This window comes from Mandrillus leucophaeus, unplaced genomic scaffold, assembly GCF_000951045.1.
Source record: "Mandrillus leucophaeus isolate KB7577 unplaced genomic scaffold, Mleu.le_1.0 Scaffold43, whole genome shotgun sequence".
NCBI lineage: Eukaryota > Metazoa > Chordata > Mammalia > Primates > Cercopithecidae > Mandrillus > Mandrillus leucophaeus.
The window spans coordinates 22,732-40,097 of NW_012104587.1; the positions used below are offsets into that span (position 1 = coordinate 22,732).

The 17,366-nt window shown below is 49.4% G+C and overlaps 1 protein-coding gene across 1 annotated transcript in view; it reads right to left on the reverse strand.

Moving 5' to 3' along the window:
• Nucleotides 1-4,103: 4,103 nt before the first annotated feature.
• VWCE (von Willebrand factor C and EGF domains) overlaps nt 4,104-17,366 on the reverse strand; it is a 39,323-nt gene continuing 26,060 nt past the window's right edge. Inside the window, exons 13-19 of the mRNA XM_011993568.1 lie at nt 16,813-16,898; nt 14,379-14,475; nt 12,928-13,010; nt 10,575-10,665; nt 10,409-10,491; nt 9,941-10,031; nt 4,104-5,111 (exon numbers count right to left, since the gene is read on the reverse strand). Of these exons, the coding sequence (XP_011848958.1) occupies nt 4,474-5,111; nt 9,941-10,031; nt 10,409-10,491; nt 10,575-10,665; nt 12,928-13,010; nt 14,379-14,475; nt 16,813-16,898 (1,169 nt within the window). The 3' untranslated portion in view covers nt 4,104-4,473. The remainder of the gene's footprint in view (nt 5,112-9,940; nt 10,032-10,408; nt 10,492-10,574; nt 10,666-12,927; nt 13,011-14,378; nt 14,476-16,812; nt 16,899-17,366) is intronic.

Sequence of the window (17,366 nt, forward strand, 5' to 3'; positions counted from 1 at the left end):
AGGTGGACTCCTGCCTCCTGGTGCACTGTGGCTTATCGTGGACAGAACATGTTCTTACCTGGTCTAGTGAGAGCCCTGGCCCAGCCCTCCACCGATGGCTCCTGCACCTCTGCCCCAAGAGTTTTCTGGTGCCTGGGGACGAGCAGAAAGGCAGGCTCAGTACTATGGCAAGGCCAGCTGGGTGTGCTAGAGAGCCAAGAGCCCAGGACGAGGCTCCACCAGTGAGGGACGAAAGCTGAGGGACAACTACTGGTGCATCTTCACACCCTTGGGGAACAATCCTGAGGCAAGGCATGGGCTCCACATTCTCTCAGAGGGTCCCTAGAAGGACAAGTGCCAATTGCCTATAGCTGTAACCGGCTCATCAATGCCCCTTGGTCTTTTTCTCTTGGCTCTCATCCGAATACCATCTCTGGGTCTGCTTTAGGGGGAACCCAAACTCAAATAGTGTTCACAGGGACCCTCCTCAACTGTGGGCCATCAGCTGTCTCTCCAAACGCCAGCAGGAAAACCTCATCAGGTGACATGTGAAGCGAAGGAAAAATGCCTGGACTGGGAGTCAGAAGAATGGGGCTCTCCTCCCATTCAGCCGTCATAATCTGTGTAGCCTTAGAACACTCTCCTAACTTCTCTGAGCCTCTGCTTCTCAGCTGTGATACTGGATGGGGAACAGTCCAGTTAAGCCTGTTTTTATACTTGGAAAAACTTAGGAAAATTGTTTACAGCTGTCCCCTTGCCCCACCCCCCACTAACCTTTTTTCTTTCTTTCTTTCTTTTTTTTTTTTGAGACAGGGTCTTGTTCCGTCACCCAGGTTGGAGCACAGTAGTGTGATCTCAGCCCACTGCAACCTCTGCTTCCTGGGCTCAAGTGATTCTCTAGCCTCAGCCTCCTTAGTAGCTGGGACTGCAGGCATGCGCCACCACGCCTGGCTAATTTTTGTATTTTTGGTAGGGATAGGGTTTTGCCATGTTGCCCAGGCTTGTCTCAAACGCATGAGCTCACAGCGATCCACCTGCCTCAGCTTCCCAAAGTGCTGGGATTGCAGGCGAGAACCACCGCGCCCGACTCTTTTTTTTTTTGGAGATGGAGTCTCTGTCATCCAGGCTCTGGAGTGGAGTGGCGCGATCTTGGCTCACTGCAATCTCTGCCTCCTGGGTTCAAGCGATTCTCCTGCCTCAGCCTCCCAAGTAGCTGGGACTATAGGCACGTACCACCATGCCCAACTAATTTTTGTATTTTTAGTAAAGATGGGGTTTCACCATATTGGTCATGCTGGTCTTGAACTCCTGACCTCGTGATCCACCTGCCTCAGCTTTCCAAAGTGCCAGGATTACAGGCATGAGCCATAGTGCCCAGACTCCTTTTCTTTTTTTAACATTCAAAATGAACATTATTGACATGAGTCCTATTTGCAGAGGCAGGTAGGGGGGACTAGTATTAAACTTAAATTGCATGCTAACTTATTGCATAAAAGAATAGCAATGAGGAAATTGACACTAATTTTTAGCCACTATCATTTTGACAGATGGACTTGTTTGAAAAGTTGCAGCATGGGGGCAATGAGCACTCTAGGCTTTCATCCTGAAATCAGACCCCACGTGGCATCACCAAGCCAGGTGGGCTGTAGCAAGCTTAGGGGCCACAGGGCCACAAATGTAAACCACTGAGACTTACGGAGGCATTATCACACGTCAATGTCACAACTCCATAAAGCAGGCCTGTTATCATCCCCATTGTCCAAATAAGGGAGCAAAAGCCAGGCACGATGGCTCATGCTTGTAATCCCAGCACTTTGGGAGGCCAAGGCGGGCAGATCACCTGAGGTCAGTTTGAGACCAGCCTGGCCAACGTGGTGAAACCCTGTCTCTACTAAAAATACAAAAACTGGGCATGGTGGTGCACGCCTGTAATTCTAGCTACTCGGGAGGCTGAGGCAGGAGAATCGCTTGAACCTGGGAGGCGGAGGTTGCAGTGAGCCAAGATCACGTCACTGCACTCCAACCTGGGTGACAGAGCACGACTCCATCTCAAAAAATAATAAGGGAGCAGAGACCTAATATCCCACAGCTAGTCCAGCAGAGCGAGGTTCACACTTGAGTTTCATAGGCCCCAGACCTCGCTCATGACCATGACCCTTTGTATCTTACTGGACAAAACAGTCTCTTAAGTCCTTTGCCTCTCCAAACTCTTTGGTTTCCATGCTCCTATCTCCCACATTCATTATTCCTGCCACCATGCTCAGGTGAGAGGCCTGACTACACTGTCATCCCGACTGGATACCAGGTTGCCTTTGCAGCCAGGGAACACTTCAGCAGACGCTTCGCCCTGGGACACAGAGTGAGCAGCAGGATAGAGAAGGGCTCAGAAGAGGGCGGCCTCGGCAAAGTGATAGGCCATGCCCTGGGGGTGCTTTCACTCCGCAGCCTCCATGGGTTTCAGTGGCAGCAAGTGTGGGGCCGCGTGCCTGTAATCCCAGTACTCAGGGAGGCTGAAGTGGGAGGATTACTTGAGCGTAGGAGTTCAAGACCAGTCTAGGCAACACAGCGAGACCCCGTTTCTACAAAAATTTTTTAAAAATTAGACAGGCGTGGTGGCATGTGCCTCTATTCCCACCCACTCGGGAAGCTGGGGTGGGAGGAAGGCTTGAGCCCATGAAGTTGAGGCTGCAGTGCGCCCTGATCATGCCACTACACTCCAGCCTGGGTGACAGGGCAACACCCTGTCTCAAAAAAAAAAGAAATGGTAGCAAGTGGTGACTTGGTGACAGGGCAGCTTCTGCTTCCTAGCCCCACATCACTTCCCTTATCACAAATCCTCATTCCCCCATTCATGATGGCACTGTCCTCTTCCCATCTCTCATGCACACTGCGCTGCACTGCTCAGATCCCCCTGCTAGGACTGAAGGATCAATCTCCGCAGAAAGTCCTGCCCCATGGCCCCAGCTCAGGACAGCTCTGAAGGGCCAGCCTAGCCCCAGAGCTCCCAGAGGGGGCTGGCTGGGGCTTCGAGAAGGCCCAGCAGCCCTACTCTCCCTCCCCGCTCCTTCCCCTCTGCCCACAGGTGTTCATGCTGAAAACACGTCTTAAGAAACTGCTGGCCCGGCCGGGTGCAGTGGCTCACGCCTGTCATCCCAGCACTTTGGGAGGCCAAGGCAGGCAGATCACCTGTGGTCAGGAGTTCAAGATCAGCCTAGCCAACATGGTGAAACCCCATATCTACTAAAAATACAAAAACTTAGCCGGGTGTTGTGGTGGGTGCCTGTAATCCCAGCTACTCAGGAGACTGAGGCAGGAGAACTGCTTGAACCCGGGAGGCAGAGGTTGCAGTGAGCCAAGGCCTTACCATTGCTCTCTAGCCTGGGCAACAAGAGCGAAACTCCGTGTCAAAAAAGAAACTGCTGGCCTGTCATTTAGTCTCAGAGATTCCTTCCCAGAAGCAAGTCCCCTCCATCATCTTTTCCCTTCTCACTGTGGAAGCCCCCCAGTGTCTGCATGGTATTCCATGGTGTACATACTATGCAGCCATAAAAAAGAATGAGATCATGTCCTTTGCAGGAACATGAATGGAGCTGGAGGCCATTATCCTTAGCAAAGTTATGCAGAAAGAGAAAACCAAATACGGCATGTTCTCATTTATAAGTGGGAGCTAAATGATGAGAACACATGCACACATAAAGGCGAACAGCACACACTGGGGTCTACGGAAGGGTGGAGGGAGGGTAGAGGGAGAGACTTAGGAAAAATAACGAATGAGTACTAAGCTTAATCTCTGGGTGATGAAATAATATAATCTGTATGACAAACCCCTGTGACACGAGTTTAACTATATAATAAACCTGCACATGTAGCCCTGAACTTAAAATAAAAGTAAAAAAAAGAAACAGAAACTAAAATCATGATCTTGGGGAAAAAAATAAAAAGAAGTCTCCCAATATAAAAGGCCGCCAAGTGCTTACAGGAGACCCTTTCCCAGCCCAGTCACAATTTAGTGCCAGCTTTTCTCCCCAGCAGTGGGGTAAAGGTGGGCGCTCACTAACCACCTGTGGGCTTGGGGCCACGTTTCCCACCTTCCCACAGGTAAGTGGTGAATGAGCAGTGCAGCCTGGGGAAACCGAGACAACCTTTAATCAGGAAACCTCAGGGGGACGCAGGACACCTGGCGGTACAGTCCCAGTGAGTGGAATCCCAGCTGGACGCGTCTCTTCCTCTAGGAGAACTTGGCAGCCCCTGACCCTTCTCAAAAGATGAGCTGGCCACGCGGTCCAGGGAGGATGCTGACAGTGGAAACCACTTCCTCCGTTCTTACAGCACATTCCAAACACTTCCTGGGAACAAGGTTACATCCAGCCTTGGGGGTCTTCCATCCTCACCAGGGCCCCTGCAGGAGGGAGCCCAGGCATCCCCACTAGGTTCACCCTTGGAGCCACTGGCAGAGTGTCCTCTCTCCTGAGTCTTCCGGACACAGTGACCGGCTTACATGGTGGACTCTTCCCCCTGAGAGGCCCCCACTGGGGGCTGCTGGGGGCCGTGGTGGGTGGTGGCTGCAAGGGCTGCAGAGAGTCTAGAGGTGGTGGAAGAAAGCGTGCGAGTCCCGAGGAGGGTGATGGGGGTCTTCGAGGGGCTGGGGTCCATCATGGAAAGTGCTGAAGCTTCTGTCAGGACGGTGGCAGGCAGAGGAGGCCACCTGGACGCTATCTGGGCCCCAGAGGCTGAGAATGAGTGCTCTGGAGTCACAGGAGGTGGCTGAGGAGCCCCTGGGGAAGCTAGAGGTAGAGTGGGGGCTCCTGGAGGGGTCGAAGGCCCTGGTGAGAGTCGAGGGGAGGCCCCAGGCTCCCCTGGGAAAGTGCCTGTGGGCCCCAAAGCGGGTGAGTGTGGACCAAGAGCTCCTGCTGGGCTTGTAGGTAAAGACTGTGTTTTTGTCAAGTTCGTTCTTAAAAGGAGCTGAAGCAGATGGAGCGCCGGCCTCGAGAGTGATGCTATTGGGGTCCCAGTGCAGGAGCTACAGTTGACAGGGGCCTCAGTGTCTCCATGCAGGCTCCTAGCAGCTTTGCTGAACGCCACATTTCCGTGAGCGGAGAGTCCCTGCTTTTCTTCCAGAGGAGAAAGGGAATCTAGAGAGAGGAGGGCGAAACGAGATGCACAATGGTTCTCTCCAGTGGCCAAGGTGGCTCTGGGACAAGGTACGCCAGGGACACCCAAGCTCTGTCCTCGGAGAGGCCTCAGCACACCTGGTGAGGACCAGCCAGCAACTGCCTCCAGGAAGGGAAGACTGAAGGAGCCATGAATGGAGGGAGGCAGGCAGTTAGTTGTGTGACCTCACGCAAGGCATGCAACTCCCCTGGGCCTCTGTTTCCTCATCTGTAAAATGGGCACAGCAGTAAGGACCGAGTGTGAAAGAAAGGGTGCATGGAGAGTCTCAGCCTAAACCTCAATGTGAACTATAGACACTGGATGTCAATGACATGTCAGTGTCAGTGCGGGATCACCGATTATAACAAACATGCCACACTGGTGTGGGGTGCTAATAGGGGGCGATGCTGTGGCATGTGGAGTCTAAGACATATGGGAACTCTCTACGTTCCACTCAATTTTGCCATGAGCCTCAAACTGTTCTAAAAAATAGTTTCTTTGAAGAATTTTTAGAAAAGTCTCAGCCTAGGGCTTGGCACATCATAAAGGCTCAGCATACAAGGAGAAAATAAACACAGATGTGCCTCGACTTACAATAGGGTCACATCCCAATAAACCTGTAAATCAAAAATGCATTTCTGACCAAGCACAGTGGCTCACGCCTGTAATGCCGACACTTTGAGAAGCCAAGGCGGGCGGATCACCTGAGGTCAGGAGTTCGAGACCAGCCTGGTCAATATGGTGAAACCCCATCTCTACTAAAAATACAAAAATTAGCCGGACGTGGTGGTGTGTTCCTGTAGTCTCAGCTACTCGGGAGGCTGAGGCACGAGAATCACTGGAACCCGGGTGGCAGAGGCTGCAGTGAGCTGAGATCATGCCACTGTACTCCAGCCTGGGAGACAGAGCAGGACTCCGTTTCACCAAAAAAACCAAAAAGGCTTTTTTTTTTTTTTTCCTTCTTTGAGACAGGTTCTCACTCTGTTGTCCAGGCTGGAGTGCAGTGGTGTGAACATGGCTCACTGCACCCTAGACCTCCTGGGCTCAAGTGATCCTCCCACATTGGCTCTCCTAGTCGCTGGAACCACAGTCACATGCTACCACACCTGGCTAGTATTTATTTATTTTATATTTTATTTTATTTTACTTTACTTTTTACTTTACTTTACTTTTACTTTATTTTAGTAGAGACAGGATCCTACTTTGTTGCCCAGGCTGGTCTCAAACTCCTGAGCTCAAGTGATCCTCCTGCCTCAGTCTCCCAAAGTGCTGGGATTATCACTGTGATCCACGGTGCCCAGCAAAAATGCATTTAATACAGCTCACTTCCTGAACCCTGGCCAACCTTATGTGTGTTCAGAACACTTACATTGGCCTACAGTTGGGCAAAATCATCTAAGTTAAATCCTATTTTTTTAATAAAGTGCTGAATATCCATGTGTCACATATTGATAACCCAGAAAAAGATCAAAATTCAAAACACAGCAAAATTTTGATGGTTTTGTACCTTGTAAAGTCAAAAAATCATTAAGATAAACCACCAGAAAGTCAGGAATCATTTGTGAAAAAAGGAAGAAGCTCAGCAAAAAGAAAATGAAGAGTGAAGAAGCAAAAAAAAGAAAGAGTATCAGGCCAGGCACAGTGGCTCATGCCCATAATCCCAGCATTCTGGGAGGCCGGGTGGAAGGATCACTTGAGGTCATGAGCTTGAGACCATCCTGGCCAACATGGTGAAACCCCATCTCTACTAAAAATACAAAAATTAGCAAGGCATGGTGGTGCCTGTAGTTCAGCTACTCGGGAGGCTGAGGCAGGAGAGTTGCTGGAACCTGGGAGATGCAGGTTGCAGTGAGCCAAGATCATGCCACTGCACTCCAGCCTGGACAACAGAGCGAGACTCCATCTCAAAAAAAAAAAAGAAGAAGAAGAAGAAAGAGTATCAAAGGTATGATCAAGGAAAAATCAGATGTTGTCAAGCACATAAAAAACTGGAATGATTATATTTTAAAAATCAACTATTCGTATTAATAGATGGTTGCATAACTCTAAAAATACGCTTAAAATGATTGAATCATATACTTTAAATGTGTGAACGTATGATATATGAACTATATCCTAAGAAAGTTGTTATACTTTTAAAAAATCATCAAAAGAGGCTGGGCTCGGTGGCTCATGCCTATAATCTCAACAGTTTGGGAGGCCAAGGCAGGACGATCGCTTGAGTTCAGGAGTTGGGACCAGCCTGGGCAACACAGCAAGATAGTGTCTCTAAAAAAATAAAATAAAATAATTAGCCAAGCGTTTATCACTTCATGGGCTTGGAAATAAAACAAAAAATTAGCCAGGCATGGTGACACGCACCTGTAGTCCCAGCTACTTGTGAGACTGACAGTAGGAGGATTGCTTGAGCCCAGGGAGTCGAGGCTACAGTGAGCTGTGATCACACCACTGCAGTCCAGCCTGGGCAACAGAGTGAGACCCTGTCTCAAAAAAAAAAAAAAAATCATCAAAAGAAACATATTCTACTTTAATAAAAAGTTGTTTTCCCTTAAAGAGAGTCCTTGTTAATAAGAAGTATGTGGTAAACATAACATGTTTCAGGAGAAGGAGCTGGGCTCTGGAGGTTACCTCTTTGTTTTGTTTTTGTTTGAGACAGAGTCTTGCTCTGTTGCCCAGGCTGGAGGGCAGGGGGCAGTCTCAGCTCACTGCAACTTCCATCTCCCAGGTTCAAGCAATTCTCCTGCCTCAGCCTCCCAAATAGCTGAGATTACAGGTGTGCACCGACATGCCCGGCTAATTTTTCTACTTTTAGTAGAGACAGGGTTTCACCACATTGGACAGGCTGGTCTCGAACTCCTGGCCTCAGGCGATCCGCCCACATCAGACTCCCAAAGTGCTGGAATTACAGGCATGAGCCACCATGCCAGGCCTGGAGGTCACCTCTTTGGGCCTCAGTTTCCCCATGTGGAGGTAGGAGGGCAGGATGGGAAAGAGCACAGGATAGGAAATAAGAGAGACCTAGGCTTAAGTCTTACACACCAACTAGAAACTTAACTTCTTTGAGCCTCCACTTCCCCACCTGCAAAATGGGGAACATGGCAGCCACGCTGGAACATTCCATGAACATTTAAATGAGGTAATACATTTAAGGTATAAAATGCTGAGTAAACTGCCTGGCATGTTAGCTAGCAATCAGTCTCTAGACAGTCAGGGGACTAATATCCACTAGCATGCAGAGAAGTCTGTGGTGGTTACAATGAAGTACAATCTATGATGTCCCCAACATGATGGATTTAAAGGCTCAGTGGATATTCCCGGCGCCACCCGCCCTAAAAGCTCATCATCCACAGATCTGAAGAGCTGCCCCCGAAAAGAGAGCATACTCTTCGAAAGGTCAAAGGAGTTAAACAAACATTTTATAAAAAAGGAAATTCAGGCCACCATCAGTGAAAAAAATCCCTGTCTTCCTAGAAGTTTAAAAAACATAAAATAGATCCAGCAATCCCACTGCTGAGTATTTACCCAGAAGATTTAAAGTCAGTTTGGAGAAGACAGCTGCACTCCTGTGTTCACTATGACACTATTCACAGCAGCCAAGCTACGGAACCAACCTAAGTGTCCGTTAATAGTACTTCATTGTGTGCATATACCACATTTCTTTATCCAGAATGGAATATTATTTAGCCTTTTAAAACAAGGAAATGACAGGCTCACGCCTGTAATCCCAGCACTTTGGGAGGCCGAAGGGGGCGGATCACTTAAGGTCAGAAGTTCGAGACCAGCCTGACAAACATGGTGAAACCTTGTCTCTACTAAAAATACAAAAATTAGCCGGGCGTGGTGGTATGCGCCTATAATCCCAGCTATTCAGGAGGCTGAGGCACGAGAATCACTTGAACCTGGGAGGCGGAAGTTGAAGTGAGCTGAGATAGCGCCACTGCACTCCAGCCTGGGTGACAGAGTGAGAATCCTCAAAAAAAAGAAACAGGAAATTCTGTCATTTGCAACAAGATGGATGAAATTGGAGGACATTAGGCTAAGCGAAATAAGCCAGACACACAAAGACAACCATTGCAAAATCTCAGTTTTATGTGGAATCCAAAATGATTGAACCCAAAGAAGCAGAGAGTAGAATCGTGGTTACAGAGGCTGGTGGCGGTGAGGGGAATGGGGAGATGATTGTCAAAGGGTACAAAATCTCAGTGGGACAGGAGGAATTTGTGTTGTGTTTTGTGTTGTTTAGAGACAGCGTCTCTCTGTGGCCCCGGCTGGAGTACAGTGGCATCAGTTGTTGGGAATCAATCCACTGTCCTATTTAAAAGCATCGACTCCAGGCTGAAATCCTGGCTTTACCACCAGTCAGCTATGTGAACTCAAGCACAGCACTTCACCTCCCTGGGTCTGTTCCTCACCTGGCACAGGATGACAGGAGTATTGCAGGGGTATAGACACATGAGGTGTCGCGGCACACAGCGGGTGCTCAATGCATGTTAGAGATTACTCTTCTGTAAAACGGACTTAGTTCCCATGTTGTAATTTAAAATAAAGAAGAAAGCAGAGGAAGAGATTAAGAAAGGAGATAAAGAAGAAAAAGGGAGTACAAATAAACAAACACCATCGTGTGTGGCATCATGAGCATGGGACGAGGGTCAGCAGGTCACAGCACAGCTGTACAACTGTACGCGAGCTGTGTTCCCTCTCTGAGCCTGGCTTTCTCTCATCCGGCCCTTTATAAGTTCTACGTACTGGGGAAGAAGAGCAAGATGGAATAAAATGGTGGAGACACTCCAGGACCCAGAGGCCCACTTACCTGGGCAGGAAGAGCAACAGTCCCCAGGGAGCAGGGCAGGGTCAGCACAGGCCCGCTGGCAGGGAACCTTCTCGCAGCTCACCTCTCCCAGCTGGGGAAGCAGAAGGACCCCCATGAGGAAGCCCAGAGCATCTTGCCTGCCCTGGGCAGTGCCCTCAAGGGCCTCTTGCACCAGCAGCAGGACCCATGGAAAGATCCCGGGACAGAGGCTGCAGTGCCTGAGCCCTCGCCTGGAGAACAGGTAAAGCCAGCCATGGCAGGACCCCCTTAGGGAAACCACTTCTCCCTCTGGACTTCCACAGAGGGAGAGATGGTCAAAACCACAGATATTCTGGCAGTTAATTAAAGGTGGAGGATGGCAGGAGAATGGACTTATGCCAGCTAAGGGGCTCCATGTTTTGCAAAGGGACAAAAGGCAAGAAGCCGCCCTCTTCTGGGGCCGCTCTTGGGTTCCCAGGCCCAGCTCACCTGGCACGTGCACCTGGTGCAGGGTTCATCATCCAAGGTGAACACCTGGCCATTCGCCACCTTCCTTCCCTCGTAGTTGCAGTCTGTGGAGGCAGAGGAGACAGGAGCCCATGAGAGCCAAGGCCTGGCTGGGAGCCTTGCATGTGGGGTAGCTGGTCCCACTCACCTCGGCACACGGGACAGCACTCCCCGTCAGGGTGGAAAGGGTAGGTACAGGTGATGGGGCAGTCCACGGGGGAACAGGCTACTGAGCCCAGCTGCAAGACACAGAAAACACACGAGGCCCTCGGTTCAGGGCAGCTGATGAGACACTCAGGAAAATGCCGCTCCTATAGCCACTGAGTGCTCATCAGAACGATCAACATTGTGGGAGGAGTCCATGGTGGGACAGTGGAGCAGGGAGCACGTTTTCTCTGTTGGGGTCCATCTTCCCACTAGAATTCAAGCCCCTCAAAGGTAAGAACATGGCCCTGTCCACGGAGTGCATCTGTTAACAGATGCCTGTTGCACGAACTGCCCAGAAAAGATGAGCACCAAAACCCAAGAGAGGAAGATCCAGGGGCCAAAGTTCCCCAAAGCCCGAGGCTGAGAACAATTGGGGCCTACGTGCAGTGGGTCACTCAGGGTAAGTAGCCCAGGGCTGTTTACATGCACAGGGCTGTTTACCCTGAGTTTCTCAATCTTTCTGCAGATGGTGTCCCTTGTCACGCATGCACTCTGCTGAGGCTCACAGATCACCAAAGGAGTATTGCATCTGTACCCACGCCAGCAAAGCAGCGTCATCCCACATTCAGACCGTCAGCATAATAAGCATTAAGAATTTTTTGCCCGGAGCGGTGGCTCACTCCTGTAATTCCAACATTTTGGGAGGCCGAGGCGGGCAGATCACTTGAGATCAGGAGTTCGAGACCAGCCTGGCCAACATGGCAAAACTCCGACTCTACTAAAAGTACAAAAATTAGCCGGGCGTTGTGGCACGCACCTGTAATCCCAGCTACTTAGGAGGCTGAGACAGGAGAATTGCTTGAACGTGGGAGGCAGAGGTTGCAGTGAGCCAAGATTGTGCCACTGCACTCCAGCCTGGCGACAGAGCGAGACTGTCTCAAAAAAAATAAATAAAATAATTTTTTTTTCATCCGGGCATAGTGGCTCACGCCTATAATCCAGCACTTTGGGAAGGTGAGGTAGGAGGATCACTTGAGGCCAGGAATTCAAGACCAGCCTAGGCAACACAGCAAGATTTTTTTTTATTTAAATATTTTTTATATAAAAATATTTTTTATATAAAAATTTTATAAAATAAACTTTTAAAAAAGAAAAAACGTTTTGCCTGGGTGCAATGGCTCATGCCTGTAATCCCAAAACCCTGGGAGGCCGAGGTGGGAGGACTGCCTGAGCCCAGAAGTTCCATACCAGCCTGAGCAATACAACATGACCCCATCTCTATGAAAAGAACGTTTTAATTAGCCAGGTGTGGCGGTAATCCTGGCTGGGTGTGATCCCACCTACTTGGGACGATCGCTTGAGCCTAGGAGTTCAAGGTTGCAGTGAGCCATGATCACACTACTGCACTTCAACCTGGGTGACAAAGCAACACCCTATCTCAAAAAAAAAAAAATTTGTTTTCATTCTCCAAAAATTAAATGATACTACGTGACATGCTTTTTCAGACTGAGGGGCAGTATGACTCAGGAGAATACATGTGCATCTCGGAATCACAATGCTAGGGTTCCATTCTCAGTACTTTGATTAACTAGTTATGGGATCTTAAGCAAAGACTCTCTCTGTGCCTTGGTTTTCTCATCCAGAAGAATGAGATGATAAATTCTGGAATGGATTAGCTGAGTGCATGCCTATGAGGGGCCTGGCACACAGCAAGAGCTTGACCATGTGGGTCTATTGAAAAGGTTGCAGTACTGGGTTCTAGGTTTGTGCGCTTCACCTCCACCCTCATCAAGAATCCCTGAGACCATCTCTAGTGGGTAACCCGGAAGCAGAGGACTTTGCCAGCCAGGTTTAAGAACATTTATCTGGGCTGGGCATGGTGGCTCATGCCCGTAATCCCAACACTTTGGGAGGCTGAGGTGGGCAGATCACCTGAGTTCAAGAGTTCAGAAACAGCCTGGCCAACACGGCGAAACCCCGTCTCTACCAAAAATACAAAAATTAGCCGTGCGTGATGGTGCATGCCTGTAGTCCCAGCTACTCGGGAGGCTGACACAGGAGATTCGCTTGAACTCGGGAGGCGGAGGTTGCAGTGAGCTGAGATTGCACCACTGCACTCCAACCTGGGAGCCTGGGTGATAAAGCAAGGCTCCATCTCAAAAACAAACAAAAAAAATTTATCTGGCCCTGTCTAAAGGGTCACCCTGGGCAGGACTGGAGGGAGCTGACTTCCACCATGAACCAGAAGCATCCCTTGTCGTGGAGGTCTCTGGATTTTGCCTCTGGGATTCAGGAGCCGATGTCAGTTGTGGGGGAGTTTCCAGAGGCAGGGGTCAGATCTGGGTGGTCCATACCAGGCAGATGCAGCTCAGACATGGGTCCAGCACAGACGGGAAGGTCTCGTTGTTATAGAAGATTCTGCCTGTGTAGGTGCAGCCTGCCAGAGAGAGCACGTGCTGAGCACCAGCTGGGAGTGGCCAGGGACCAGGCTCCCCGCCAGGGCCAAGGTCAGAGGCTTATCTGGATAGCAAACGGGAGGCCATGTGCCTCCCCAGGCAGTCACCCTGGGAGTTAGGGAAGGGACGAAATGCCTGTCTGGATTGTCTCAATCGTGTATTGACTTTTTTCCCACCGGATTCAGCAAAAGGATCAAGTGTCTTGGCCTCAGTATTCTCACCCTGGAGAGTGGGGAGATTCGTCCTCTACCTCCTCACCAGGGAGGATCAGGCGGAAGGACTGGAAATACGAGGTATGTGTGAGGCCCCCCAACTCCTCTCTGCCTTCCAAACTCAGTCAAACCACCAACCCCACCTGTCCAGAACATTCCCCAACACCACTCCCCCCTCTGACTCCTGACAGCCCCAGAAGCCTGATCTGAGTGATGATACTATAACATACTGGTAAGTGTAAAAGCAAGTGATGAGATAGTAGGGGAAGCTTTAAAAAAAAAAAAAAATATATATATATATATATATATGTAACATGTACATCTACTGTGTGTGAGCATCACAAAAAGAGACTAGAAGGACATAAACACAAATTTAACAGTCATAATAGGTCCTTGTTAATATTTTTTATTTTTGCTCTCTGTGCTTTTTTCCTAAATTTTCTATAAAGGAGTCGGGTGCGTTGGCTCACGCCTGTAATCCCAGCACTTTAGGAGGCCAAGGCAGGTAGATCACCTGAGGTCAGGAGTTTGAGACCAGCCTGGCCAACATGGTGAAACCCCGTCTCTACTAAAAATACAAAAACTAGCTGGGCGTGGTGGTGGGCGCCTGTGATCCCAGCTACTCAGAAGGCTGAAGCAGGAGAATCGCTTGAACCCAGGAGGCGGAGGGTGCAGTGAGCTGAGATTGTGCCACTGCACTCCAGCCTGGGCGACAGAGCGAGGCTGTCTCAAAACAAGTAAAATAAAATAAAATAAATTTTCTATAATAAAACATTACTTCTGAAATCATGGAAAAGGTAAAAATGACTATTAAAAGGCAAAAATGACTATTAAAACTTCTCTCCTCTTGCTGTTTTCCCATTGTCTCACAGGTACAGCTCCTGTACCGCCCACCTGCACTGTAAGTCCTGCATGTCTTCAGATCTGCCTCCAGCACTCAGACGCGGCCTGACTTGGGCAAACTGTTTTACCTCAGTTTCTTTATCTGTGCAATGGGGTTGTCCCTTGGGGTTGTTAGGACAAGAGATGAAGGTTGTATAGGGCTTAGAGCAAAGGAGCCCGGTGCAGGGTGAACCTGGAGGTGGGACCCCCTGAGATGCCCTGCCCTGGGGGCTGGGGGTGGAGGCAGGGGATTACCTGCTGAACAGTCTGGGCAGCACTGTCCAGGGATCCGGATCGGGTGAGGGCAGGAGTCCACACAGTCTGTTCTCTTGCAGCTCACCGAGCCATCTGCCTGGAGGAAGGAGGAACTTCACCAAGACCCCACCGGTGACACCAGCCCCTGCCTCCCCGCCCTGCAAAAGAAACGGCAATGTAGCAACCTGGACAAGGCTTGCCCTGAAAGGCACCATGATGCAGCTGAAAGGTGGCAGGTCCCCCTAAAGAGGATCGGTTACTTGGGAAAGGCCATGTGAGCCTTCCAGGAAGTCTACGCATCTTTAAGGAGAAGGAAAGTCAGGGCTGGGATTCTGGTCTCCTCGGCTTCCTGTAGCAGCCAAAGGCTGCACCGTTACCCCCATCCAAATCCTTTCTCACCTTTTCCCTGGAAACCTGGCTCACCGGGAACCTACAGAGTACCATGAAACATTATTTTTAGAAAAAACAATGCCACCAGAAACGTCTATTTCAGAGAGCCAAAGTGCCATACAAGGTTTCTTTTCTTTTTTTTTTTTTTAAGACAGAGTCTTACTCAATATTGCCCAGGCTGGAGTGCAATGGCGCAATCTTGGCTCACTGCAACCTCCACCTCCCTGGTTTAAACGATTTTCCTGCCTCAGTCTCCTGAGTAGCTGGGATTACAAGCACGCACCACCATGCCAGGCTAATTTTTTTATATTTAGTAGGGACGGGGTTTCACCATGTTGGTCAGGCTGGTCTTGAACTCGTGACCTCAGATCATCCCCCCATGTCGGCCTCCCAAAGTGCTGGGATTATACGCGTGAGCCACCGCACCCGGACTCTTTTTCTTTAAAAAAAAAAAAAATCTGACAGTTTGAACCTTTTGTATCACTCTCTCGGTGACTGATTATGGGTGCCCGAAATCAGTCATAAAGGAGAAGATAGCACAGGATGGACTTTCCTCCCGACTCTAATTTCAATGAGACGTGTTCAGCTTACAGCTTTTTAACCAACGGCTCATCGAAGGCACTAGAAGGCTGGGCTTCTCCCACATGAAAGTGCACACAAATCACCTAGAGGTTAAAATGCAGTTTCTGAGGGCAGAGGTGTGGGCGGGGCCTCGAAAGCCTGCACGTCTAACCAGGGCTCCCAACGAAGGTGCAAGAGACCTCATTTTGAGAAATAAACCTCTAAAAGACTCGAAGCTCTTAAAGTAGAAAGGAAAGCCAGCATGTATTAGATTGGTGCAAAACTGCGGTTTTTGCCATTATACGTAATGGTAAAAAAAAACCCGCAATGACTAGTGCTTCAATAATGAGCTAAAAGAGTTGTATTTCTGGCTGGATAGCTATGTTTGCATTGCTGTCCATCTGACTCAAACTCATGCACCTCCTTACCCATTTCTGAAATGGTGAGGTCACACGATTTGCAGTCATGAAGAAAACATTGCAATTTCACAGAAACAGCCTGAACAACTAGGTCTCAGGCTGCCCCACTCCCTCAGTTATCCATGCCTGGGGAAAACCTTCTATGAAGATTCCTAATTCTTACTCCTCATGCCAGCAGTTCCCTGCACATGCACAGTGTGTTACACACACTTTTTTTTTTTTTTTTTTTTTTTGAAACAGGGTCTTTCTCTTTCACCCAGGCTGGAATGCAGTAATGTGATCACAGTTCACTGCAGCCTCGACCTCCTGGGTCAGCCTCAGGAGCTGAGGAAGCGATCCTCCCACCTTAGCCTCCCAAGTAGCAGGGACTACAGGGGCATGCCACTACACGCAGCTAATTTTTGTATTTTTTTTGTAGAGACAGGGTCTCTCCATGTTGTCCAGGCTGGTCTCAAATTCCTGGGCTCAAGCAATCTTCCCACCTCAGCCTCCCTAAGTGTTGGGATTACAGGCGTGAGTCACCACTCTTGGACATACACACTTTTTTTTTTTTGAGATGGAGTCTTGCTTTGTTGCCCAAGCTGGGGTGCAGTGGCACGATCTCAGCTCACTGCAACCTCCTCCTCCTGGGTTCAAATGATTCTCCTGCCTCAGTCTCCCAAGTAGCTGAGACTACAGGAACCCGCCACCATGCTCGGCTAATTTTTTGTATTTTTAGTAGAGACGGGGTTTCACCATGTTAGCCAGGATGGTCTCCATCTCCTAAACTTGTGATCCACCCACCTCAGCCTCCCAAAGTGCTGGGATTACAGGCGTGAGCCACTGCGCCCAGCCAACCATACGCACTTCTTAAGGCCAACTGCCAAGCACCACGGTCCTCACACATCTACCGAGGGCAGGATAAACTGCGTCCAACCCTTTCTGTGAAAGTGGAACTTGACAGTGCTGGAGGGAGACTGCAGCCAGCCTAAGGCCAGCCTCTGGAGGGGCCAGGACGCTTGTCTCCTCTGGGTGAGGCGGGGCAGCCGGGTAAAGCAGCTGAAGGCGAGCAGGTTGTCATTCACCTGGCAGATGCATAACTCACAGGGGTCACCAGGCGACCAGATCTGTCCAATTGGAAACTCAACCCCATTGTCATCGAGAGAGCAGCCTGGATGAGGACAATGGCAAAGAAAAGACAGTGGGCACAAGACCTAGAGTACAACAGCAGCAAGGACAGACACCTTATGCGCACACACACACACGAACACTGATATCACTCACACACGTCGACACACAAACTTACACTCATACAAATGCACACTTACATATACACACAGATATAACTCACACACACACTCATACAAATGCACACTTAAATACACACACACAGATACCATTCATGCACAAACACAGAGACACACACATACTGATACAAATGTACATTTGCATACACACACAGATACAACACAGACACACATACACGCATACAAATGTACTTACGTACACATACACATGCTCACAGATACCATTCATGCACAGACACACACACTCATACAAATGCATATTTATATATACACACACACAGATACAGTTCACGGAGACACACATACACTCATACTAATGCACACTTACACAT